This window comes from Xyrauchen texanus, chromosome 20 (genome assembly GCF_025860055.1).
Source record: "Xyrauchen texanus isolate HMW12.3.18 chromosome 20, RBS_HiC_50CHRs, whole genome shotgun sequence".
Lineage (NCBI taxonomy): Eukaryota > Metazoa > Chordata > Actinopteri > Cypriniformes > Catostomidae > Xyrauchen > Xyrauchen texanus.
Window position 1 is genome coordinate 11910654 of NC_068295.1, and position 27664 is coordinate 11938317.

Below are 27664 nucleotides of genomic sequence, written 5' to 3' on the forward strand. Positions count from 1 at the left end.
TAGCTTATTTAATTTTTTTTATAAAGCACTCAGCGCATCAGAGAACTCACAGTATTCTCTTTAGAATTCGTAATCATTATTCACAGTCTAACAGTCCTTTAAACTACTAATATTGCTTTACTATGCACACAATCATATTTATCACTCTCTCAAATGTGCGCACACACACACAAACATAAAAAAAACTGCACAAATAAACATTAAAGCCTTTCATCTCAATGTTGCTCTAGTCTGTTAGTTATCCTAATTGCCTTCTTTGGCACAGCTGCATACATGCAGATAACTGATGTCCCAAGAGCTGTGACTAAATAAATGTATGTCTTATGTTCATTGCTATAATCTAATTTTATCTGGTTTTGGTAAATCACCATTATCTTGCACATTGTAAGGCACTGTAATTAAAAACAGAAACATGAAAATGTTTTACTCAAACAATAAAGTGTCATCTTCCTCAGTCTAATAAATTGGCCCACAACAAGCACAAGGGTTTCAAATCTTTCAAGTGTAAAGTTTTTCAATTATAAATATATTACCGCTAAATCCCATTAGTGCAAAAACAAAACATTTCATCACAATATTAAAGAACAACATTTTCTTCAGATAACTGCAATTCCTTAACATTAATTAATGTGCATCCATCATCTCAAGAAACGAGAAAAGATAGTTGCCAACAATTTTCTATTAGTAATTTTAACCTTATATGTATCTCACTTTATAAGCCTTCCTTTGTTCACCAGGAAAAGCTGTAGTTGTTAGAAAGCAGCAACCTTGTTGTGTTAAGGTTGTAAAAAAAAAAATTATAATTTTATATATACATATATATATATATACATATATATATATATATATATATATATATAAAAGGGTTTATCTCTATCCTCCATTGGTCGAGTTAACCAGCTGAGCAAGGAGAGTTCTCTCTGAAATTTCAGATGATAGATTTCCTCTTTGCAGTGGTTAAGATGTATTTTGCCGCTCTCTGTAGGCCAGAGCAAGGAACAGCCATGCCTGGTATTTTATGCTTTTATTTCAGGTTGCAAGGCTTCCCATTTCAGAGACATGACTGTCACTTTGCCTACAGATGAAGAAAAAATTACAACAATTATTTTCAGCAGAAATTACTAGAGAATCTCAAGTGTTGCTAACATGAGTATACTGGCATTTTCTGAACACAGGCTGGCCAACTGTCCCAAATTAGCTGGGACGTTCCATATTTAGGCAGATTTGAAGAAGTCCCATACAGGACACTACACATGTACCGTATTTTAGCGACAAGGGTGGGGGGGGGCTTTCTTACATAAGTGTGTATGTCTTACCGCAGTAGCAGCTGCAGTTGTTTGTTGTTGTACTGCCTGCGTTTTTCATCGATGGGATATGTTTTAAAGATGAGCAGCCCCATAGCTATAAGTGATACAGGAGCAGCGGACACCAAAATCTTTAACGTCATATTCACAGAATCAGGCTGAACACAACCTCCTGTCACATAACCTGCAAAACTGAAGAGACAGAAAGCAAAGGAACATGAAGGCAAGTGTGCAAGTCTGATTGTGTCCATCACTGGTTATTTTCGTGGGCAGTAGGTATGCTTGTTACACATACCAAAATATGCAGAGCAATTAAAACCTTAAGTTATTACTTTATAATTACCGGTATACTCTCACAAGCACACAAATGGGCGTTTTACTACACATCAGGGTTCCCAGACCTTTTGACCAATGAATGTCCTTTAATATGGATTGCACTCAAAGAGCTATTTCTTGCCAATAAAATATTTTAGAGTGCCACATAACTAAAAAAAAAAAATCAATATTCAATATCAAAATTTCCATAACTTTTAGGAATTTATCAATTTGGAAATATGTCCAGGCATGAAAATCTAAATGTTAAAATTCCCTTTTATTTCCAGGTTTTCTTGTTTGGTTACTCAGTACACACAGAAAAAGGAAGAAAGAGAGAAAGAGTTACCTCAATGCCAGCGTTGATACTCCAAGTGACACTCCAGAGGCGAATTTGGTGAAGAAAACATAGAAGGAGTAGAAAATAGCCTCATGGCCATGATAGTCAGGATTCTGGACTTTAAAATCATCTACCACATCAGGAAGCATGGACCTGGAACAGAAGCACATCCACTTTCACATCTTAAAATGCTGAGTGTTGGAGACAGGGTCTCCTTGTATTCATTCAGACTCAGCTAAAGCCAGTGGCTATTGGTGTAGGGAAGAGTGTGGTAAGAGAGGTCAGGAAGCTGTATCGCCCTCTTAATCAAGAATTTTTTAAATGACACTTTTTTGAGGAAGAGGCCATCATTTACAGCTACCTGTGTTTGAGAAAAGCATACTATAAAACCTATGAAATTCACTTGTTTGCTTAATCTTAGCCATTGGCATAACAGAGCCTTCCCCTAACTTGGGGCAAGTTATGTAACTGGATCAATGGCCATATTAGTTTTAACTCTCTCATTTCTCCTTCCTTGGAGGAAAACTTAAAGGGATAGTTCACCCATAAATGAATATACTCTCATAATTTACTCACCTAAATGCCTGATCACCATTCACTTGCATTCTATGGATCTACAGTGCTGAGATATTCATCTAAAAATCTCCTGTGTTCTGCAGAAGAAAAAAAGTCGTACACATCTGGGATGGCATGAGGTTGAGTAAATGATGAGAATTTTAATTTTGTGGTGAACTATCCCTTAAATTATGTTCATTACTCTATAATTTGTAAAAATATATATTAGAGATGTTTTTGGAAATCTGAAAATCTGTTATGACACCTAATAGTGTTATTTTTTATTTTATTTGAACTTTTTTATGGAAGCCACAGCCAAACACTCACCAGGGCAGGAGGAAGGCTGCAGCCACACTGGCACCAGCGGCAATGGATACGACGTAGGATATGATGAGACTACTATTTACACAGCCCACCAAGATCATAAAGGGCACAGCCCACTAAAACACATACACACATGCACTAAGGTCATGATCACTTCCATCATACACATTTCACAGAGATGTAAACACAAGAATGAGATACCCACTGTGATGCCAATGTATACAGCAGTCTTCTTCCCAAACCGACAGAGGAACCACTGCCACATGGGAATGGTGAGAGTGGCAGATAGCTAGGAAGAGAAATCATGCATTAATTATTACTACAAAACCTAATTACATCAGGGGTGTAAATAAATGAAATACAAATACTCACGTTACTGTAATTAACTACCTTTTCCCAATAATTTTACTTTAAGTAGTTTAAAAATTTTATACTTTTACTTGAGTATATTTTAAGTGCTGTAACTGTACTTTTACTGTGCTATTTTCCCACCGTCTGTGTTTGCTACTTCCCTGTCCTGATGTTATTTTTACATTTACATTTATGCATTTGGCAGACACTTTTATCCAAAGCGACTTACAGTGTGCACTTATTACAGGGACAATCCCCCTCGGAGCAACCTGGAATTAAGTGTCTTACTCAAGGACACAATGGTGGTGGCTGTGGGGATTGAACCAGCAACCTTATGATTACAAGTTATGTGCTTTAGCCCACTACGCCACCGCCACTCCATTTTTATCTATCAACATGATTGGCTAGGGAGAGTTTCGTGACTCCCGTCAAATCAAATTACACGTAAAAAAACTTGAACGGCAGCTGCAGATCTGGCACCAACTGTTATGGATGTGAAGAATGCCTCAAGCATAGTTTACACCTGAACATCACAGCTGCACCTGGAAGGGCTTTTCACAGTGAAAAAGGTAAATTGCATGATCGTGTCATGTGAGTTTAACTTGCTTAAGCCAGATATCAGCATTAATCCTGCCTCTAATTTGAAGAAACATATAGAGGTAAATGTAATATTTCTGCTTACTAGATTCTGTGTGTCATTTAACTATCTAACACTGAGATTATTGGGATTCTGTGATTAGATTAATGAGAGATTAATACAATGTTATCAATAGGGCTGGGCAATAAAATGATCTAGATGTTTATCGGAAAAAAGAGAGATGTCCTCGATCAAACTTTTGTGTAGTTTTCCATATATAGCCTATGTTCTACATCTAGAACAGGGGAGTTCATTACATCAATTGCAATAGCAAGAGCACCACTGGTTGGTTGATCTAGATGAAATATAAAATATTTATTTTTTATTTCCTGACGTGTGTAGCTGCGTGCTGTTTGATTGACAAGCGGCTAATGTTTGAGTGCTAATGCGCCTAAATGGTCAAATACACTTTATAATTCCGCCAATGCCGTCTTGATGAGGATTTAATGTAAACGCAGTCGTTTATGTCTAAAATGAACTTACAGTTGGGCAAAAAGCGTATTTGCATAAAAATGTTGGACTTGAAGTGTACATGTAACCGAATTGTCATATAAAGGCTATTAATCAAACAACATTAACGAGAAGACCACTCACTACTTTTGGCCGAATAACTTGAGTACCTTTAGAAGTATTAATTTAATATAATAAAACAGTGACATTTTTAATAATAATATTTATCTCATTTCTAATAATACTGACCCCTGATGTAGAGAGTGTTTGAATTGGTATAATAAATTACCAGGAAAGTAGAGATGATAAAATATTTTATAATTATGCTTAGCCTTTATATTGATAGAAAAGTGTCAACATTTGCAGAACAAATTCGGCAGAACAAATTCGGCAGAACATTCCACCAGTCACAAACTTCAGAAAATTGTGCATCATGCATTAGAATGAGAACACGACTATTTATTGTCTTAAACATTACAAGAACTAAATCAATGTGGAACATTGCATATCAAAAGGAGGAAAATGTGGCCCCCCATGTGCTTAAATAAATAATTCACACAAAAATTTAAATTCTCTTATCATTTACCCTCATGCCATCTGTCTATAAATTCCTTCAGAACACAAATTAAGATTGTTAGAAGAATATTTCAGCTCTGTAGGTCCATTCAATGTAAGTGAGGGGGTGCCAAAATTGATGCTCAAAAAAGCACATAAAAGCAGCATAAAAGTAATACAAACAACTCCAGTGGTTGAATCCATGACTTCAGAATTGATATGACAGGTGTGGGTGAGAAACAGCTCAATATTTAAGTCATTTTAAAAATAATTTGCTAAAAATTCTTCTCTCTGCCCAGTAGATGGCGATATGTATGAAGAATGTGAATCACCAAAAACGCAAGAAGAAAGTGAAAGTTAAAGTGGAGATTGACTGAACATGGAGGAGAATATTTAAAAAAGAATTAAATATTGATCTGTTTCTCACCACATCTATCATATCGCTTCTGAAGACATGGATTAAACCACTGGAAGCACATGGATTGGACTACTTTTAAGCTGATTAATGTGATTTGTGGAGCTTCAATATTTTAGCACCGATTCACTTTCATTGTATGGACCAAAAGAGGTGAGACATTTTTCCAAAAATCTTAATTTGTGTTCTGAAGAAGAAAGAAAATACACATCCAGGATGGCATGAGGGTGAGTAAATGATGAGAGAATTTTCATTTTTGGGTGAATTATTCCATTTTAAGCATGATTGTGACCAAACAACTTTCCCCATGCCTGCTCTACCTCCTCTATAGTGCAGGGCATGATGTGCCAAGTGATCCTTTTTTTTTGCATTCCTTTATGCACAACAATAACGCTTTGTTGGCATTAAGGGAAATTTAGACCCTACACATAAACTGATTTTAATGTAATTGTTTCATACATTACCATTTAAAATGCTGATCGGTGTATTGAAAATAACTTTTAATCATTTAATTTCTGTTATCATATCTCCCTTTTAATTGACTGAACATTTATAGTATAGATTTAGATTCATGTAGTGTTTATCAGAGATAAGTGATGTATTATAAAAGTTGGCATACAGTGTTCATTATAATGGGGCATAGGTTTTGCAACTCGGTCCTCAATTCTCACTACTCATAAGTACTTTTAAATGAGCTACTCTTTTACTCTTGAGTAGTTTTTAGGACAGCTATTTTTACTCTACTCACACTACATTTTTGGGAAGTAACAGTACTTCTACTTGAGTATGATTTTTCAGTACTCTTCCCACCCCTGATTACATATTATATAACAGTGATGAAATGGTGGGCATCTTTCACACATTTATTTAATGGATGCTGAGTTTTTGTTCAAATTCTGCACAGATTGCCAAAGTTAAAAACACTCTTCATGTGTCAACTCAAATCAATGCTGCTTCTAAACAAGAAACAAAAGGTCTTTCATTGCTATGGAGATGGCTAACCACATCCAAACCTGAGAGTGCAGTTTTATGTCACAAAACCTAACAATTCACGCATACAAACACTTATTTACGCAGTTGATTGAAAACACTCCCGTGACCCTCACCATTATGACAAGTAATATATTCTGAAAATCGTTTCGGAATCCCAGTGTGTACTTGATAAACACAGCAAAATTTCCCTCCAACAGCTGAGAAAGAAAAACAAACACACATTTGAGAATCATTAAGAGAAGGAGGATTACTGTAAACAAAGTGCCTTCAAACCTAACTTCAGTCTTAAATTCTAAACTTGTCTTGACCGAAGACCTGCTCTAATGCTGACTATTATCCTGAACCTAAACTCTTACAGAGTATGTTTTCATGCACATCTTACGTTATTAAGCAAAACCAAATCAGCACATCTACATTTTTTCCCAGAAACAACAGAGAATGACAAAATCTCATGTAAACATTGTTTACTTGTTTTGTCAGGTTTTATAATAAGCTGATTTTTTATAGTTGTTATAGTTTTGTTCTATATGTAAACACAGCATCATAGACATCATTGACCTGAAAACACAAAGTCTGTACCTAAATAATGTGGATTCTGTGAATGTGATGACCATAAAACAGGATGTTAAATAAGTACAGCCTGCATGATTTCATAGAGCGAATGTGCCTTTTCATAGATGTTCACATGTTTTAATGCATCTCTAAAGCATCTGTCTCACCATGAAGGCCAGTGAGGTAAAGAGGAAGGCCAGCACAAGTTTAACATATGGCCCATGACCCATCACAAGTCGCAGACCAGTTAGGAATGATGCACGCCTCTGCATGTTTTTTAAACCACCCTCATCTGAAATGGAGAAAAATTATTACAATTCTGCTATAATTAAAAGTTACTGATGAGGTAATGTTTGTGATGTTATAAAACAGATAGTTCTGACTCCAAACTGTGATTAGTGAAAGCATACCTGTGACCTTACATTCTAAATTAATTTAGCAAGTTGCTTACTTGTTTGGCAACTGCAAACATTATCCTTAAAGGTGCTATAAGCGAGTTTAGCCATCTGGAATTTCCACAAGCTAAAACGTTGGATTAGCCACGCCCCCCATTTACAAAAACAGTTGTCAAAAACAACAGCAAAATAATCCCCTCAACTGACAACTATTATGGACAACATGGCATAAAAATGGCATTAAGCCTCAATAATTCGCTGCAACTACAAAACTATGAGAATGCGCAAAATGATTGACAGACAGAAAGAGTCCGAGGATGCGGCCGGTTGACACATTGTTTGTTTGTTTATGCAGTCTAGTGCTGTCCCAGAGACAGGTGAGATATCTCACAACACTTATTTCATTACCATAAGGGAATAGTATGAATCTCTTTGCATACCTTTCTATGAAAAAAAAATTGCTTACAGCATCTTTAAGAAATAAATTATTTGGCAGAAGAACTGTTTTCTCCTATTTTATTATTTTATAGTACATAATATTAACTTCTCATATTGTTGTTACAATAATTTATACTCTACTTTGAATCATTCCTAAAAACACCCTTAACTGTGGTCAAATCACTGAAACACATAGCCTCTTGTGGCTTATGCTTTATTTTAAGCAAGTGTGTGTGTGTGTAAGCAATTTAACTCACTGTCCTGCTCTCTCACTCCAAGAAACAGCACAACAGCACACATAATGTAGATTAAACTTATGATTGCAGAAGCAATCATATACGCACACCTCTGTGAGAAAGAGAGAGATGTGATTATGATCAGGTGCTGAAGGCTGATGGAATATGAAACCATCCACTACCTTAACTTGGTCTGTTCATATTGGCAACACCCCTTCTCACCTCTTTAAATATTTTATATTCATTCAATGTGATCTGAGTGGCATTTTCCTGCATAGAGTGATTGGAGCTGCTGTTCAGAGATGAACTGTTAATGCAGGGGCTGTTGGCCATGCCCACAATCTGGCCTTGGACGGCAGTGCCAATTACCATACCCATCGCCTCTACAGTCATACCTGAGAGAGAGAGAAAGAGAGAGACAGTAAGGCTTTGTTTGCGCAGCACATTCTGTTTTTCACATTTGAGCTTTCTGCACTTTTTTTTTTGTTTTCCTGCCTGTCTGAATAAAGACATACATAGAAACAGGGCAGATCTGAAGTTATAGCATCAGTCCGAGTATGCTGGAAAGAAACAGGTCTGTCATCATATTTTACGGTTGTAATGTGTTGCTGAGTGTGTTACATAACTGATTGTAACAGTATTCGAAATGTACTAAGGCATGGAAATGGTTGTGTATGCTCTTACGGTACGCTGTGGCTGAGTCTCGTTCTCTCTGCTCAGTGCTGATGAACATTGTCAGAGCAGAGTATGGCACATGGAAACACTTCAAACACACACATATACAAACAAACAAACAGTTACTCATTACTGGCTTACTAGTATAGCATTAATATATGCACATATTATACTGTATATAACCAGTCAAAACTTTGGACACACCTACTCATTCTTTATTATAAAAATTTTTCACATATAAACTATGAAATAACATAAACAGAAGTAGTATGGAAAATGTTAACTCAAAATCAAAAATATATTTTATCGTAGCTTCTTCAAAAAGTAGTCATCCTTTGTTAGGGCTGGGCGATAAAACGATATCAATATTTATCGTGATATTGACGATAAGCTTTTGAGTAATTTTCTATATTTAGCCTGTGTTCTACATCTAGACATGTGTGTTGCTAAAAACACTAGCAGTTTGGCATTCTTGTCGTATGTTTCCACTGGCGCATGCTGAGCGAATGTGAGTGAGCGCTTTCAATTCCTTCCTATGGAAGCCGAGCGTCAAGCTCGCTTCAGTGGATTGTAAAATTGACAGCAGCGCGGGGCATGCGGTTCCCTAGCGTTGGGAGTGGCTTTGTGCGGATTTCTTCGCTTCAGTGGAAACTCAGCCTCAGACTGTATGAAGTTGCTATTGCCCGGATCCGGACCCGATTGATTTAATCTTGACTGCACGATATCATGACGACGGTTACGCCCTCTCATCATCTCTAGTGAGCAGCGCGACAAAACAACAGTGCCGGTTACATCATATCTGATCTTTCTGAGCTGTATTCTTGAATATTTTTATCTAGCACTGAAACATGCTTCACTAATGCCCTGTCCCGGTCTGCACCCGCTTCCTCTTTTCCCCACATGTGCGTAAACATGAGTTGCGTGTTTCCAGAGTGCCTTTAGACCATACAGTTTTTTCTTTCTAAATTTAGTTTTATTAATCAGCATGTTCCAAGCCTTTAATAATAAACAAATAGATTTCAGTTCTTATTTTGTGAAATTATTCAGATGTTATCATCTCTGACAAGGATGAAAGACAAAACAATTAGTAGTTTGTAGCCTAGTCTTTCTCACTTTAATGAAAATAGAAAAATGGTCCTTTCAGACTTTTACATTTTCATCTCTAGAGATAACCCCATATAGTATCATTCCTCAGTCAGAAGGGCTTCTATGCCCCATACTTGGATATCTGTATGTAAAGAAATATGAAAATAATTTTAATGTAAAAAAATATATACTGTCATTATGATTCAAAATGATCAGGTCATCTTATAACATTCATATCCATTGCACTCAATTGATAAACTCTATAAAGTGTTGTAATATTTTCATGGCAAATCCCTCAGACACCACTGCGTTGGCTGTGTCTGGGCCCCCAATGCAGTTTTTTTAAAGACTATTTAGACTTTTTAGGATTTTGTTTTCTCTTATTTCTTTTGGAAATTCAAAAGAATTTGCGATGTGCAAATGTGATTGAATATCGTGATAATATTTTTTGCCATATCGCCCAGCCCTACCCTTTGTCTAGATTACAACTCTGCATACTCTGGGCATGAATAAAATGTAAATAAATTTATAATTGAAGTTGTCTACAAAAATCTCAAGCAAGCATAAGCCTTTTGATGTAAATATTTTTAAAATGAATGGGAAACATGAGCCATTCAGCCAAGTGAGTCCAAATTTTAACTGAGAGTGTATATGCAACTACATATATATATAGCATCACGGTTTGTAAATGTTAAAAGTGTATGTGTACTAACTGTCTGAAGAGTCTGGAAGAGACAGTAGAAGAGCAGATACCAAATCATCTTGCCCTGCTCTATGGGAGGAACCACCCATATCAGGAAATAACACAACACAGCTGGCATGGTGGACACCAGAATCCTGCAGAGAGACAGCCATCATCATCGCCATCCTCATCAGGCATTAAACAAGGGGCCCTTCTGTGCAGGGTTTAATTTAAGTCAAACTAACTGAACCACTGAGAGTTTGGTGGTGCATGAAAAGGGATTCTAAATCACAACACATTTCAAATCTCTGCAGTGTTTCCCCTAGGTTTACAGCTTTGGGGTGGTTGGTGCCCTACGAAACTGCGTAGTATGCGTGTAGGCAGTGGCGGTACTGATAATAGAATATTACACCATATCAAAGAAACATAAATCACAATTAGCGAAACTGCAGCATTCCACAAATTTAAATAAATGTAAAAAAGAAGGATGCTAGTTCACATGTGCATTTAAAGTATAACTTTTTAATATATATAAACAAAGTGCATATAAATGTAACAATTCAAAATTAATACAATCTGAACAACATAAATTGGCTCCGCCCTCCCTCACGCATCTTTGTTTCATTGGTTGACACTGCGTGTCTGATTGACAGGAACAAAAGGTGAGCCTGTTAATCTGAGCAAACAGTCGAATGTGTGTGCGCTTGAGCATTTAGGCCTATATTGTTTTATTTTATTTTTTCGTTCTTTGAATTAGTTAATTATATTCATTTAAGTCTTTTGATTGTTCATATCTTCATTTTCTTAATATTTTTATTAATAGATCGGGCTCCCAACGTTCATCTACAAGAGACGGCTCTTAGAACCGACTCGTTCGCGAACGACCCATGGACTTTTGCTGCTTGTCGGGGGCAGGGCGTGCAGCACTTGGGCTCTTTTCTGTACTTGGACTCGGAGCAGGAGAGCTACTCCGGCTGCTACTCGAGTCGCAGGAGAGCGAGTGTTGCCATTTTCACCACCCTGGGAGCGTTTAAAAAAACGCAGATATTTTTGTCTGCTTTTCATGTGGTTGACGCGACATATTTGCGACGAGCGCTCTCTGTCCGCTGGTGGGAGTGTGTGATGGGGAGTCGACTCCAAAAGAGTCGATTCCTCGACTCTGTATAGCCCCAAAGTCGGGGTCGACTCCATCACAGGAATCGACTCTCGGTGTCGACTCTGTTACTGTGTTCGAAATCACTCACTTGTGAGTGTCTAATCCCAATAAAAATAATATTTTTGCAGAAAAGTCGAGTAGATTGTTTTACATTTTGAGTGTATTACAATTTTTTATATGTTGAATTAATGTGACGTCATATCACGACCGTTGCAGCGTTTGAGTAGACTCAAAGTCTAGTGTGACTGCGGCATTACACCGCGTCAGAGCTGTCGCAGATACTTTGCATTTATCCTACATGTAGCTTATCTCTTTAAAAGTAGATAACAGAGTGACTCTAGTTTGTAATTATGCATACCTCCGTACCAGAAAACCTGGATCGAACACCCCTATGCTCACCTGTGTGTGCGCGCACATGTGTGTGTGTGTGTGTGTGTGTGTGTGTGTGTGTGTGTATGCGTGCGCGCGCATCGGGGCGGAACTCCGTCGTGCGCGATACAGAGAGCTGAGGACGCGCGACCATGTAGAGGGAGAAATGCCATGCCGTCGTGTAAATAAGATAAATAACATAAGGGCTATTTAGTTTGTTTAATACAATAACAAGGTATAGACCTGTTCTATAGGAAAGGTAACCTTAAATTACTTCTGTTGTGATCTGGCGCTATATAGAAAATAACATTTAATAAAATTAACTTGGCCTTCAAGGCAGTGCCCACTACTCTGGGCACCGTGACCACTTGAAGTCATTCTGAAACCAAACGTTCCTGTACATCTATCATCTATATTTGTTGAGGGGGCGCCAGTGGCTGTAGAGGTGTGAATATTCATGATTCACGATTCAATTACGATTCAAAGGGTAACGGTTTGATTATAAAACGAATCTCGATGCATCTTGTCCTTCAATATCATTCTTTTTCAGTTTCTTAAAAATTTATTTTTTACTCTCTATTTTTTCCCTTTCAGCTTTTTATTTAACAGCTGTTTTAAAAATCAGAATGAGTCACACTACATAAACTGGCATTTTACATACAGTGCGAGCTGTGAACAAAACATGGAACATCTACAAGATTAAATAAATGCTTCTATAGTTTAAGAGTAACTCCGTTTTTCAGTTTCTTTCTTTAGAACCTTATAAAAAAATCTCTTAAAAGCACAAAAAAGATTGGTTCTCCATCAAAACACACTGAATACTATTACTTCAACTGATTATATTATTATTTGTATTTTGTTTAAGCATTGTATATCATTTAATAGTATTTAATGATTATTTAAAATGAATCTATGCCATGATATTCTTTTTCATTTTTAAGCACAAGTGGAAGTTGCTTGTCCAGGATGAGATATATCTGCTTCTATGAGAGTGGGGCTGTCAGCTTCGCCTCTCCTCACCTGCACAGGTGATAGTAAAACGGTTTAAATTTGTTGTTGCTTCAGAAATATATCAAGCGCCCTGTATGCACTGTTCTATCTATTTGCTCTGCGAGTACTGTGTGCGCACTGTCCTGACAAACGAGTGACCGGCATTGACAAAAGCCAATGAAATGGAGAGCGCGTAAGCGTAGAGAAAGGCATCGGGGGGCGCGAACTTGTCTTTCGTGTTGTTTGTTGGCTTCTTATCATGAATAAACTCTCCCGTTGCTATGTGCGTGGGTTTTGAAAGAATTTCGGGATCGTAGTTTCATTCGGGCACAAATGGTCATTTGTTTGATACAGCTGGTCTGCAAACAGTCGTGTTTGTGCACTTGACTTTAGTGAGTGCACTTAACTCACATCTTTGTTTTTACATCTGTCTTTGGTGCGCACCACTGCTCTGCCGTGATTTAAACTGAACTCAGAATCGATTCTGATTCTTTTGAGAATCAATTCAGAAACGTTTGAGAATAAATCACAATGCATCGCTGAAACAATTTTTTCCAACAGCTCTTAAGTGGCAGTACTGATTCACTCAAGACATCGGTGAGATAAGATATGCATACAATTTGTCTAAATTTATTCATGTGAATGAATGAACTTTGCCACGTTTTTGACAAACACTTTTTCTACTTACAATAATCCTGCAACTTAATAATCAAAGATACACAATTTTGGAAGTTGCTTTTAAAATCCACTTGGCTCAAAAATCTGATCATCATCACCATCACTATCTAACTTTATTAAGTAAATAAAGCCTGTTAAATATGCTTGACTTTAGTTTGGCAAAAAAAAAATACAATATCTTGTTGCATCAAAGAACTGAAGTACAAAATCCTTGATAGAAACTCTGCTGGTCTGAAGTGGGCTGCAATACAGTTATGCAAGTGTTTTTTGCATCCTTATGAGGTAATTTGAGGTAATAACTTTGTGAGGATCATTATTTTCCCCCAGGGCCAGACTGTGGTTCTGAAGAAAGGGCTCTGATTAGGTCAGTGAAAGTTTGGTGGTATGTGAACAGGATTTCTAATCACGTCAGGTCATTCTAAAGCTCTGAGCACTTATTAAATAATTCAATGGAAAAACAGAGACCACTAGCTGTCATTCCCCAACCCAAAGTTCACAGTGGGGGTATCTTGTGTTTTCTTTCCTCTCCACAGTCAAAACAGGGAAAGGGGGATGATTATCAAATTTAAATTCCAATCTATTTTGGCACCGTTATTTAGCCAGACTGAAAAACAAGAGGAGAAACTAAAATTAAAGGCTTGGTGTATTTATGTTTTATATACGAGTAATCAGAGTAAACCCTTTTAGATGAAAGATTTAGCAGACAGCATACACTATACACTGGCTGCAAAACCCCTCTAAGATGCCAATGCTGACAACTTCAGTGTTTCATAGAAAGAGCACAGGATACATTTGGAATGAAATATCGCAGTATGCCATATTTCAAATAGCAATATGCTGCATTGTTGACACATTACCTCAACTGGTTGCATGTTTAATTCAGTGAGTCAATTTATCATGTATTTTTATTCCAAATTTGGGTAAAAGTTATTAGTCACATGAAATTGCATACCGTATATGGAACTATAACTTGCTCGATTGCATATGTGATTGTATGTATGGAGATGTTAAGGTATGCGTGTTGTATAGGTATTTTTTGTTGATGGAACTGATAATGTATTGTCAGATTTAGTTGAATCTGTTGGCTTAAATATGTGAAAAATATAACAGTTAAATCACAGACAACTGATTGGCAGATGCTAAATGGAGAGCAAACTAACTGCTAATACTCTGGTATGGCAGCTGCTCTGCAAATCATCATGACGGCGCTACAGGACGCTGTAAAAAAAAAAAGCCCTGTCCATTATTGTGGTTGCCCTCCAAGGGGAAGTCCAATTCAGCCATGTCCTATCATGCATTGCCTATGTACTCCTCTTGCTTCTCATTAACATAACTGTTTTCTTCATGCCATCAAGCTTTTAAACTGTGCACAACCTACAGAGAGCTGCCGATAATTGGAGAGGGGAGGGGGGGGGGGCAGCTGTACACTTTAGTACCGCAATACATGCTTGTCATTATATTGCATGAATACATCAACAGGAAGCAGTTCTGTTTTTTAGCAAATTGAATAGATTGCATCTAGATATTTTTAGCATGACGGGTGAGAAACTGCTTAGTATGAAATGTATTCAATATATTTAGGTTAAATATATTTGAAATATATTGTTATTTTGCTCACTACAGTCACATAACATTACACAAATAAATATATCAGAACTGAATCACAATTCATGTTGCATCGCAAAATATAAAAAGACATACCATGTTTCATACAGTATCATGGGCCTTTTGAAATTCTTATAGTTCCCATCCATGTGGCTGCCAAAAATGTAAATTTTTTTAATATTTATTCTAATTCTTTATGTATTTTATTTCTGATTTTTTTAAACATTTATTTTCCCCATCCACATTTTTATAGCGTGGTCAAGTTAGTGCCACATGGTCTGTTTGTCTGGACAAAGCCTTTTTGATTGCGATCAGCAACTGCTGTTTCAAACATCCTCTCCCAGATCTCATATATGCTACTTAGAATCTGACTGGTTCATTCTGGTGGTGTGGTCGGCTCAGCCAATCCGAAAGCAAGAGTTTTTTTCTCCACTGGAGTCATAAATGCACACCAAGCCAATGTAACTCTAGTCTAGATAAGCATCGCATTTCACTCCTCTATCAATATCTCTTTATGCCTGCATTCATATTCTATAAACTAAATATTAGTGTGATGACACACTCTTTGCAAGCAGATTATTTAACTAATTTCATTAACAAATTTTATTGCATTCCATTACAGCAACAAGTACAATTTTCAGCACTGTCAAGCTTGATGGGGCTTTTATTATAACATTAAAGTACAAAATTATAATCAAGTGAATTGCATCATCAACACACATAACATTTCTTTAATGTGGAACAGAACCAGCTGGTTCCCAATAATGGAGTGTGAGGTGTGCATGGTTAGAAGTTACAATGCACTTGCTGTGAGCCTAAGGTTACCCCCATGTGACTCTACCCACCCTAGAAACCGGGCAAATTTGTTTGCTAAAGAGACTTGGCTAGACCTCTTGCCCCTTTCTAAAAAAACGACCCATTCCCAGAATTTCAGCTCAGAAGATATGGAATTTTGTCCCATATCCTTGTCATTTCAGCAAGAATTTAGAAGGGAGTATATCACACATTACATATTCAGCACACATTACAGTAGCGTAGGAGTGGTGGTGGCGTAGTGTTCTAAAGCACATAACTGTTAATCAGAAGGTTGATGGTTCGATCCCCACAGCCACCACCATTGTGTCCTTGAGCAAGGCACTTAACTCCAGGTTGCTCCGGGGGGATTGTCCCTGTAATAAGTGCTCTGTAAGTCGCTTTGGATAAAAGCGTCTGCCAAATGCATAAATGTAAATGCATTGCATTTGTTGATGGATGTTTTTGAGAGGAACATACCAGGGCAGCATGCGTCCATGGCGTGTCCATGGGGTTCTGCTTATTAAAAACCCAACTGTGGGATCAGTAACAGCATCCCAGACCCGACCCACAAACAGGATTACAGAAGCATTGAGAGGATCCAACTAGAAGGATAGATTCAGTCATTAGTTATTGTAGTATTTACATACAGTTAGGGTTAGGCATGACCAGGCATGGCTCTCTAAAGCAGTGGATCTCAAATGACAGGTCACAACCAAAATTGGGCCGCAGGTCTCTTCTTATATGGGTTGTGGAAAGAAGGGAAAAAATAATGCTAAATAATAAAATGCAACTGACCATATAACCTTGCCTTTGAGATAGAAAAAATTATTAATTTTAAAAGGAAGGAGAAAATGCTTCCCCTATCTATAGTAGCTTTCCCTAATAGCAATTCATCGGTTACTTGGTAGAAGCTAGCTAAATTAGTCAGATGCAAACATGGACAGGTTGTGCAACATCCCCATATCCTCAAAAAACGATGATAATATGATCTAGATTAAATTAAATATGGGTAATGGATTTGGTATCGAATTGGGTCACCACATTTTTTATCCAATGAAAAATCTGGATCTTAAAGCAAAACTAGCTGAGAATCACTTAAAGGGATACTCCAGGATGTAGCATTAAGCTTTGTATCAGTAGAAAACCAGTAGTATTTTCGAATTACCCTGCGTCCCCCCCTCATATCCCCATGATATGAGAGAAAATTTCATTTTTAGTCTGGAAAAAATCCTCTGATGACGCAAAAATCGTCATTTTGCGTCATCGGAGGATTTTTGGGACAGAGGCTTTAAACTACAGCCAGTATTAGTAGCTAGTTCCGCATGTTTTCACCACGCCCATATGAGGCGGGATCTTACTCATAGAATGTAAAGATAGTGTCAGCCATCTTTAAGCTAAGCTAACAGGCTCTTGCTCTGTAAAACTTTGTATAATAGTCTAATCACGATGGCGGAAGAAAGTTTTGAAGTAATGACAGATGGGGATTTCGAAGATCTTTTGTGTGAATCGGATGCTCGCGGCTACCTATACGAGCCGCAATACAGCGACGAACAGTTGCGGGAGATGGAGGAACAAGAGGCGGCCGGAGCAGCTGCTGCAGCAGGGGAGCAAGACCTGCTTGGCGGTCAGGAGGAAGAGCCCGGCCAGTCTCGAGCTGGGGCGAACTGGTGGTGTCAGTGCTCTCGCTGTGCGTCTATGCAAACAGATAGAGAGTCCTATTGCTGTCGCGAATTTCAGCAATGCCATTTTCTTCTGCATGAGATCGCTGAATCCGCTGATGAAACTGCACCGCTAGCATGTGTAACTGAGCACCCAAGTTTTGTACCACACATGGACAGGGGGGTCCTGGAAACTTATTTCAGGATCCCAAAGATAAATTGGAAACGCCAGCCAAAGCCTGCATGGACAAATGGACGGCTTAGTGTAAAGTGAGTATTTGTTTTGTATTTCTTTTTGTTACTAAGACGTAATGTACAGAGTTTGGACACCCGGCATAATCGTGGTTTGGGAGTGGCCTCGTAAGTGCGGCAAAGCAAGTGCATTCTGGGAGTTGTTGTCTTTCAGCCACATGAGTAAAAAATACATTTTTTGCCTTTTCTCAGTCTAGAATGCTTCAAATTCAAAAATAATTTCACATTTCTACTACATAAATGACCACTATTAAATACACATTCATCTTCCCACAGCTGGAGTATCCCTTTAAATAATTCAATCACGAAGGCGTGATTTACACCAACATGTGTCCATATTTACTGTGTTGTTTTTGTGACTTTCCTTCCTCAGATAATGATTCAACCCACATCCAATCTTGTCGTTTGCTCACCTTACTTGGATGAGATTTGATTGGCTATAGCTATGGAAACTGTTACAATAATAAGGCAGCAGGAGTTCTGACTGACTGGAGCTGAGCAATGTTAAAGTCACACTATGGAATATATAGTAAAACAGAGAAGCTGCATGCCTGCTTTCTGCCCTCACTGATGCTTAATAACTTCCCTCCCAATGTCTCTTTCATATCTGTCCTTGACCTGGGACTCTGGGTCATTGTTTGAGTGCTTTCATTATAGTAAAGAGAGGTAATTTTCTCACCATTCTATCAAGCATTATGGAGTGATTTGATACAGTAACAAAGACACACTGAGACAGTTTATTGTTATAATAAAGATCTGGTGGTATAATTATTCTGTATTCATGCTCACCTGTGCTACATCCAGCAGGAAGATCTGTAGAAAGAAGCCCAGGGCGCTGCTCGTGATCTGATACGGAGCCCCTCCTATTGCAAAACACACCTTACTGCACATAGTCAGAGCTCTCTTCCTCTCTTGCTGTGGGGAGAGCAGAACGGATGGAAAAAAGGGAGATTATGAAGATGGACAATAAAAGTGATTGTAAAATTTAAACCAAGAGCCATGAGAGACCACTGAACTTTTCACCACAATAGAACGAGATACAATCATGCCTGTAAGAGTTGATTTATTTTGGTTTGTGTTTTTGTGACATCCCATCTGAAACTCTTTTGTTTACAGAGAAACTCTTGTGATCCCAGAACTCTGCATCAAAGAGCATTCATAACTGCTGGAGGGCTCTTAGAGTTTCTGTCCAACAGTAATAAGATCTTCACTCACTCTGTTCTGGCTGTGCAGAGACAAAGTGGCCTGAATGAACTCTTCTAGCTGTATTTTAAGTTCTACTCCACATGTGATGTCACCATTAATGTTTGACTGCATGCACAAAAAAAACTGTCTTTGAGATTGACTGATATTTTCTTTTACAACCAATATCGATAAAGTTTTGTGTGTCCAATAATCGATATGCAGAACCAATGTCTAATTCTTTTATTTCAGCTTTCAGACACAATAACTAAATCATCATTAGCCTACAACAACAAGAAATATAAGCATATTGGTATTATTTATGACATTGTATTTATTCAAAATGGTTTTGCTAAGTAAATAGATGTATTTTCATATTGGGATATTTTTAACTGTTCAGATTAAAATGCTATATGTGGCAGGGCGGAGGGTGGGGCCGAGTCGCGATCATACACACCCGGTCCCGTATTAGGCTAATCAAGCCTCTGAGGTATAGAGGTCGACTACAGAGGGTCGTGCGGGAGAGAGAGATCGTTAGCAGACATGAACGTTATGTGTGTGTTTATGCTGTCTTTTAAGTTTCTCAGTAAAATATTATTCATTATGAAAAGACGGTTCTCGCCTCCTTTCCATTGATCACTTTACACTATAATAATAATAATAATAATAGAACATTTTATTTGTAATGCGCAACACCAGAGCATAAAATATAAGTAAAAAATATAGCTGCAAGCAGCGATGGCGGGCCCAAGCCAGTGGCACCGCCACCCCATGCCTTTAGGGTCGCTGTGCACGATGGGCAATAACGTAACCTCGCTTTGACTGTCGAGAAGATATGTGCAGTAGAGCTCGCATCAGTGTGGGCTCTGCAAAAGTGCGCATCGAGGGCACATATCGACCACAAAGTATGCGTGAGCACCCTTCTGATACCTAAAATGAAAAATGAGACACCCTACGGTCTCATGGAGTTAATGGACACATGAAATAAGTACACAAGACTGAAAATTCATATGACGTGTGCCATTTGGGACAGGGCCTATGACCGTGAACCACAATAGTCACATCTATGAGGTAATTCAAATGCAGAATAATTTTTAATGTCATAGGATGTCATAGGTCAATATCTTTTGCAGCACTTAAATGTGTTAATCCAGAAGGCCAGTATTTATCTGGAGGTCTTTGTACAGGTTTATTAATGTAATTATAATTAAACGCACTGCTGAAGTTTCATCGAGATCAGTTAATGTATGCAGAAGTTATAACACACTTCCTTGCTTTTATGCTAACTTTATGTGCTTTTTGGAGCTTCAAAGTTCATTTGCAATGTGTTCCACATTCAAACCAAAATATCTAGTCTTTCTGTTGGTCTGTTTGTTCACTTGAGACATAAGAGGGTGATTTCAAAGCATTTTGAAAGTGACACACTTCCTTCTGCCAGTTGGTGGCGCTATAACTTTGACTCACAATAGTCACATCCATGTGACACACTGCTGAAGTTTCATCGAAATCAGTTAATGTATGCAGAAGTTATAACACACTTCCTTGCTTTTATGCTAACTTTATGTGCTTTTTGGAGCTTCAAAGTTCATTTGCAATGTGTTCCACATTCAAACCAAAATATCTGACTTTCTGTTGGTCTGTTTGTTCACTTGAGACATAAGAGGGTGATTTCAAAGCTTTTTGAAAGTGACACACTTCCTTCTGCCTGTTGGTGGCGCTATAACTTTGACTCACAATAGTCACATCCATGCGACTGGCCTCTTCCCGCGAACACACCGCTGAAGTTTCATCGAGATCAGTTAATGTATACAAAAGTTATAACACACTTCCTTGCTTTATACTCCCTTTATGTGACCCACACACACACACACACACACACAAGACGAGACAGTCACAATGAGAATCAAAACTGCTTTATTTGCAAAAAGCAGGCGAAGGTACAGTGGGGAAAATCCAGATGGAGAATGGTCGAGGAAAGCGTAGGGTCGAGAGCCGGGGAATCAAGATATAAACAAGGGGGCAAATCCGGGAGAGAGAAGTCAAAGGGAGCGTGAGGTCGAAGTCGGGGAATCAATATACAAACAAGACAAGCGAGAGGAAAAGACAGGGGAACAAGGGGGGCTGGCAAGCTAAGGGGTAAACGAGAGGAGTACAAAACTAGACGAGACTAGCGGGGGGCGAAGATGCGGGGTAAACTAGAACAATAACCAACACCCGTGAAACGGATGTGCTGTGGTATTTACAGGGGAAGGTGCAGGTGTAAACAATGAAAGGTGATGAGACGAGTGCAGGTGAAATGAATAAAGGGGTGATTGAGACGAGTGCAGGTGGTCATAATGTTCTGGCCATAGGAGCGTGCATGAGAGCCCGAGGGGGGAGATAGCATACGAGCAGGAGAGCTCGAGGGAGCAAAACGAGCGTGAGAGCTCGGGGGAAGAGATAGCGTACGAGCATGTGAGCTCGAGGGAGCAAAACGAGCTTGCGAGCTCGAGGGAGTAAAACGAGCATGGAAGCTCGAGGGGGCGGAACGAGCGTGTGAGCTCGAGGGAGCAGAACGAGCGTGTGAGCTCGAGGGAGCAGAACGAGCGTGAGCTCGAGGGAGGGAAGCGAGCGTGTAAGCTCGTGGAGGGAGTGTGTGCGTGCGACGAAAGCGGGGATGGGGCAGAGGAGCGGGGTTCGTGACACTTTATGTGCTTTTTGGGGCTTCAAAGTTCATTTGCAATGTGTTCCACATTCAAACCAAAATATCTGACTTTCTGTTGGTCTGAGCTAATGACTGTAAATTGGAAAGCTGTCCGGCTCCCTCCCCCTCCCCACACACACACACACACACACACACACACACACACACACACACACACACACACACACACACACACACACACTTGTTGTGTTTCCATGTTTTATGGGGACTTTCCATAGACATAATGGTTTTTATACTGTACAAACTTTATATTCTATCCCCTAAACCTAACCCTACCCCTAAACCTAACCCTCACAGAAAACTTTCTGCATTTTTACATTTTCAAAAAACATAATTTAGTATGATTTATAAGCTGTTTTCCTCATGGGGACCGACAAAATGTCCCCACAAGATCAAAAATTTCTGGTTTTACTATCCTTATGGGGACATTTGGTCCCCACAAAGTGATAAATACACGCTCACACACACACACACACACACACACACACACACACACACACACACACACACACACACACACACACACACACACACACAGGCAGGGGCACTCTGTCTGTCAGAGAGAGACATGGAGAGAAAAATTCCAAGAAATACACATTCAAACCACAATATCTGACTTTCTGTTGGTCGGAGCTAATGACTGTAAATTAGAAAGTTGCCCGGCTCGATGAGAACAATATAATTACTGAGTTTTTGACTGTGGGTCAAAGTATAAAACCAACCCCCTCACTTTTGTCAAAAGGTGGCTCTACTGAGCCCCTGCACCACGCTCGTTTCTGAAACTTTGCACATGTCTACTGGCTAATAAATGTGATGTGTCTGTCGAGTTTCATGCAATTTCAAGAATGCTAAGAGTCTCAAAAGCATCAAAAAAGAATATTCGAGTTTGAAGAGTTGCCGCGGCAACAGTATCCAAGATATCAATAATCCTTTCACATGTCTACATCTGCCGTGTGTTTACATTACACACCAAAAGTTTTAAGTAAATCGGGTAAAAATAAGAGGGTGATTTCAAAGCATTTTGAAAGTGACACACTTCCTTCTGCCAGTTGGTGGCGCTATAACTTTGACTCACAATAGTCACATCCATGCGATCGGCCTGTTACAGCGATCACACTGCTGAAGTTTCATCGAGATCAATTAATGTATGCAGAAGTTATAACACACTTCCTGTTTCTCTTTTCATGCCATCATTTTGTTTCCTCGCCACGGCCAAACCGTTCGAGATATCAAAAATCCGCCGACAATTTTTCATCCTCAATGTCTTGACTTCATGCTGACTGAGTTTTGTGGCGATTGGTGGAATTCTCTAGGAGGAGTATTTCAAATTCCATTGCATGTTTTCCAAACAACCCTAAATAGACGATTTCCTGTTGGGCTGGGTTAAAAAGTAAAAGTATGAAGGATATATGAAACGATGAGATCTATATGTGTACCGAGTTTCATATTATTACATTCAAGCATGTTTGATTTATGGACCAAGTTTTCGGACCCCGTTCCAGGGGGCGCCGTCGAGCCCCCCTGCCACGCCCGGGTACCAGCTTCAGCCCGGCCCTAATGGCCACGGGTTCTGACCCGTGTGCAAAGTTTCCAGAGTTTTCGAGCACGTTAAGAGCCCCAAAAGTGCCCGAATACGAAATCAATAGGGCCTTGCCTTTTCAAGGCTTGGGCCCTAAAAATAACAAACGAGAAGTTAGAGAACAAACTTCTAATCAAAAACACGTTTAAAAAAGATGAGTTTTTAAAGATTTCTTTAAACAATCTAACATAGGAGCATTTCTAATAGCTGGAGGGAGAGCATACTATAACTTTGTGGCAGTAACAGAGAAAGGCCCCCCAGTCTTTTTTTTTTTTTTATCCCCTTTTCTCCCAATTTGGAATGCCCAGTTCCCACTACTTAGTAGGTCCTTGTGGTGACGTGGTTACTCGCCTCAATCCGGGAAGCGGAGGACAAGTCTGTTGCCTGAGGTTCTGAGACGTCAATCCATGCATCTCATCACGTGGCTCGTTGTGCATGCCTCATTGAGAGCGAGAACTACTAATCGTGACCACGAGGAGGTTACCCCATGGGACTCTACCCTCCCTAGCAACTGGGACAATTTGATTGCTTGGGAGACCTGGCTGGAGTCACTCAGCACACCCTGGATTCCAACTCGCGACTCCAGGGGTGGTAGTCAGCACCAATACTAGGGATGCAATGCAATTTTTCTCTTCCGATCCGATTCCGATCTCAGAAATCTCAGTATCTGTCGATACCGATCCAAAGCCAAAACCAGTGTTGTTGTTTTTTGCATAATCAGTTTAGAATATCTTTACTTTATTGTGTAGAAATAATTGGGTATACTCTTTAATATGTAAAGAAACACAAACCTCTAACTAAACATTATTTTAATATAAATGTATAGCTTATTAAGAAACACTTTATTATTATCTAGTATACTGGAAAATCTAGCAGCAAAATTAACACCTGGACTTTAAAGGATTTAACGTGTTAATAACGTGCGATTAATTTGACAAAAATTAACGCACTTTAATCGCAATGCTTAACTGAGAAATGCAAGCTTGTAGTACCACCTGTATACTCCAGAGGGCAGTAATTGAAAATCTCAGAATTCAGATTTTTTTTTTAATCAAATTAATCCATGTAATTTTAGAAGGTAAATCTTTCAAAAATGCCTTCAGGGAAGGGGTACTGGGTGTGAAAACATAACTTTTATTTTGTAAGGCTAAATGCCACATTTCATTGTTTTTGCGAGCTTTAAACATGATTTGTACCCTATGTAGTGGCATGTGTAAGTTCACTGGCCCTGTCCCAAATGGCACACTCCGGACTTGTGGACTTCCTCAGAGTTCACACTTCAGTGACGTCATGTAGTGCAGACTTATAGGGCCCCTCGCGCAAGTCCACAAGGGCGCATTGAGAAGTATTTTTGGGACAGACTCGATCGTGAAGCGTGGTTATTGTTGGACAGGAGCTGCAGGTTCAGTTCGGGGAAATATGCTGCCTATTGTTGTTGTTTTTACTATTGTGTTTGCGAGATGGCTTGCCATGCAGAGAAATCACATTTATACGCTCCGACGTCGTAGAAGACAAGATTATTTTTCATGCATACAAATGCTGATGTTATGCACGGAGGAAAGGGTAAGCAAGTAAATGTTATTGACTTTGTAGATAAACATATAACTTGTCAAAAGTCGTTAATGCATTAAGTCATTATTATTTGATTTACTGTTTAATTTTCTTTTTTCTTTATATACATATATATATATATATATATATATATATATATGTATTTTATATTTTTTATGTGTACCTTGTTTTTTTTATGTCGTTTTTAATTTACAGGTTTAAATATCCATACTTCACTTACATATGTCTCAGTAAAGCCCTGCCATTCGGTTCTATATAATGAATCGTTATGCGATCAGCCTATTATTCAGCGCGCTATTACTATGTTTGAGACATCAACCACTGGTCGATGACCATAATGTTTGTATAAACTGTAGGTAACAACTGGTAAAATGTACACAGTCATAAAAACCATAATGATACTTACACTTAAATATTTTCTTCTCAGCCATGTTATCAATTATCACACCAGTTGTCTGATTGGCCTTTCGCAAGGACTCCTGGGTATTTGAAGTGCGTGAAGCCTGGATCTATGCGGGCTTCGCGGAAGACCGCTTCAAGGGTACAAAGGGGGCGCTGCTGAGCACACTTCAGAGCACACTTCAGAGCGTTAAAATGCTAAATGGGACGGCCCACGGACTCGTAGACTCAGCGAGCACGCGCAATTTAAGTCCACGAGACCGAAAGTCCGCATGAAGTGTGCCATTTGGGACAGGGCCACTGTACAGGTGTTTGACCAGTAATGTTCCTGTTGTGAGTCATAGTACATCATGGACAGGATGCGTTTCTGGCAACGTTCTCATTTGTAATTGGTTAATCAATGACACCAAACAAACATCAGCAAATTATGCGTGTATAAATAACGTCCTTCAAGCAGGGGCTGACTGGGAATAGAAATTGGCCCGGGATTTTACATAGAAACTTGTCGCGGCGATGCTTTGTGTCCCGATCGGCATATCACGGCGGCCCATTTCAGTTTATCACGGACCATTCGTCCCCGGGATAACACCCGGTTTTACCCCTGCCTTCAAGTAGAAGTCTAAATATATCGCTGTGAATTCCCCTCCGCGTGAGTGAACGCGTACCCTTTAAAGCCGGCTTTTCTTCACGGTGCTTGGAGACACGTCTCAGCAAAGCCAAAATGCTTTGTGAACAAATATGTAATACACTAATAGCCATTCCTTTCGGTAAACCTATATTTCTATATTTAGAAATGTATGTCATAAATGATGTCAGACGCCGCCGGGAGAGTAGCTTTTCCGCGTGTAATAACGGTCGCGCGCGAATGCCACGTGCTCTTATAAAAAGCATTTTTATGTGTTACGCTTTATCTATCAGCACAAACACATTATCAATTAATAGGTGATCAGCGTTTCCCTAGAAATAAATATCACGGTGTTAAAAATAAAATATTAATAAGTAGTTATTATATTTATTTTGTACAGTTTGACTTACCTTGGCAATTTTGAATTCATCTTTATTCATTGGTTTGGCTGAAGATATCAAGCCGGATGAAAATGGCTCGTCTCCCTCTCCTCTTGTCATTCCACTAATCAGAGTTATAATTTTTTTTTCAGTAGCAAAGTGCACTGGCTTTGCTTGCTCTGATAAAGTAAGAGAGTTTGACAGAATGCCGCTTTAACCTTCTACTAGTTCAGTGAAACGAGATGCTGACTAGTCTCCACTTTTCTTGCCGTCTCCTTTGAATGTTGAAGTGTCCACGCCCACGCCTGTCTTCTCTTCCCCCGTCACACATATCAAGAGAGAAGAGCCACACTGCACAAGCAGCCGAACCAGGGGCGTGTCTAGGGGGAGGCTGGGGGAGGCAGTGCTAGGATAAGCTCTGCCTCCCCTGAGAATTTGAGAAATAATCTGTCCATCTGTTGTTTTGAGTGTAGCCCCGAATGTATTTTGAATAGTTGACTGACAAATATGAAACCGGACAAAAGCCTATGTAAACCCCCGAAATCATAAGTTGCCTTATTTCATTGTGCTTTGGCTTTGCACATACTGCATACAGCCTGTAAAAATAGACATAGGCATAATCTAGCCTACAGAATACGTTTCTTTGCTGTCGGTAGCCTATGGGCGACTCCGTTTCTTCCTCTCTGTTGAATATGCAGCAGGTAGAGGAGGAGCTTGCACAGTTGTTGACATCAACTAACGTTACTTAGTGGCGAGTTAACGGCAATTAGCAGGAAAGACAGCAAAAATGAAGCAAATGAGGCTTTGGGGATTTTTCCGAAAGCAGTCAGTGGGTAAGAATTCACATTTGTTTTTGTCCTTAAATTGTTAAGATCATCATCTAGCTGGCTTTCACCCACAGATACAGATTTACGCAGCTTGGTAGCTCCGAGTTAACACAGTCGCCTCCCACACTGGACACCGTGGTTCGAGCCCCGTTCGAAGTGTACTTTTCTTGTTTATCAGGTGTTGTTTTCGCTAAGGATAACCAATAAGCATTAACATAAAATGTATGTGTGACTTGTTTTGTGATATTAGTTTGTAGGAAATATACACTTTGATTTGATTAAATGGTTTTGTAGAGGGTAGCAAAGATGAGCAACAGACTGAGGAGCAGCAGCAGCTGTGCCAGAATCAGGCATGGAAACTGGTAACAATTAATAAGTCATTTTACTTTAGAGAAAGTTAAAAGTGAAACATTGTTTATCTCAATGGTCCTAATGAAAGGATTTTGACAGATGAATTATTCTCATAGAGATGATGAGAATTATATACAGTTCGATGCCATAGTGTGTCAATGAACTAAAGTCATTCATGTATTGCTTTAACTTAGGATCTTATACATCATTTTGACTATTTATGTCAAAAAATATACATTATT

General features: G+C 39.0%; 1 protein-coding gene across 2 annotated transcripts; it reads right to left on the reverse strand.

Annotated features, from left to right (window-relative positions):
* Positions 1 to 26551, reverse strand: LOC127660878 (sodium-dependent lysophosphatidylcholine symporter 1-A-like). Of its 2 annotated transcripts, XM_052151338.1 has the most exons (14): positions 26275 to 26551; positions 18593 to 18718; positions 16371 to 16495; positions 10332 to 10455; positions 8542 to 8620; positions 8080 to 8252; positions 7879 to 7969; positions 6956 to 7080; positions 6350 to 6433; positions 3041 to 3124; positions 2839 to 2951; positions 1966 to 2109; positions 1317 to 1496; positions 1 to 1075 (listed from the first exon to the last, which is right to left on the reverse strand). In XM_052151338.1, the coding sequence occupies exons 1-14, from the start codon at positions 26362 to 26364 to the stop codon at positions 1030 to 1032; spliced, it is 1584 nt and encodes a 527-aa protein (XP_052007298.1). In that variant the 5' UTR covers positions 26365 to 26551; the 3' UTR covers positions 1 to 1029. The 2 variants fall into 2 exon arrangements, with proteins under 2 accessions (XP_052007298.1, XP_052007299.1); XM_052151339.1 differs by lacking the exon at positions 6350 to 6433.
* Between the last annotated feature and the right edge of the window lie 1113 nt (positions 26552 to 27664).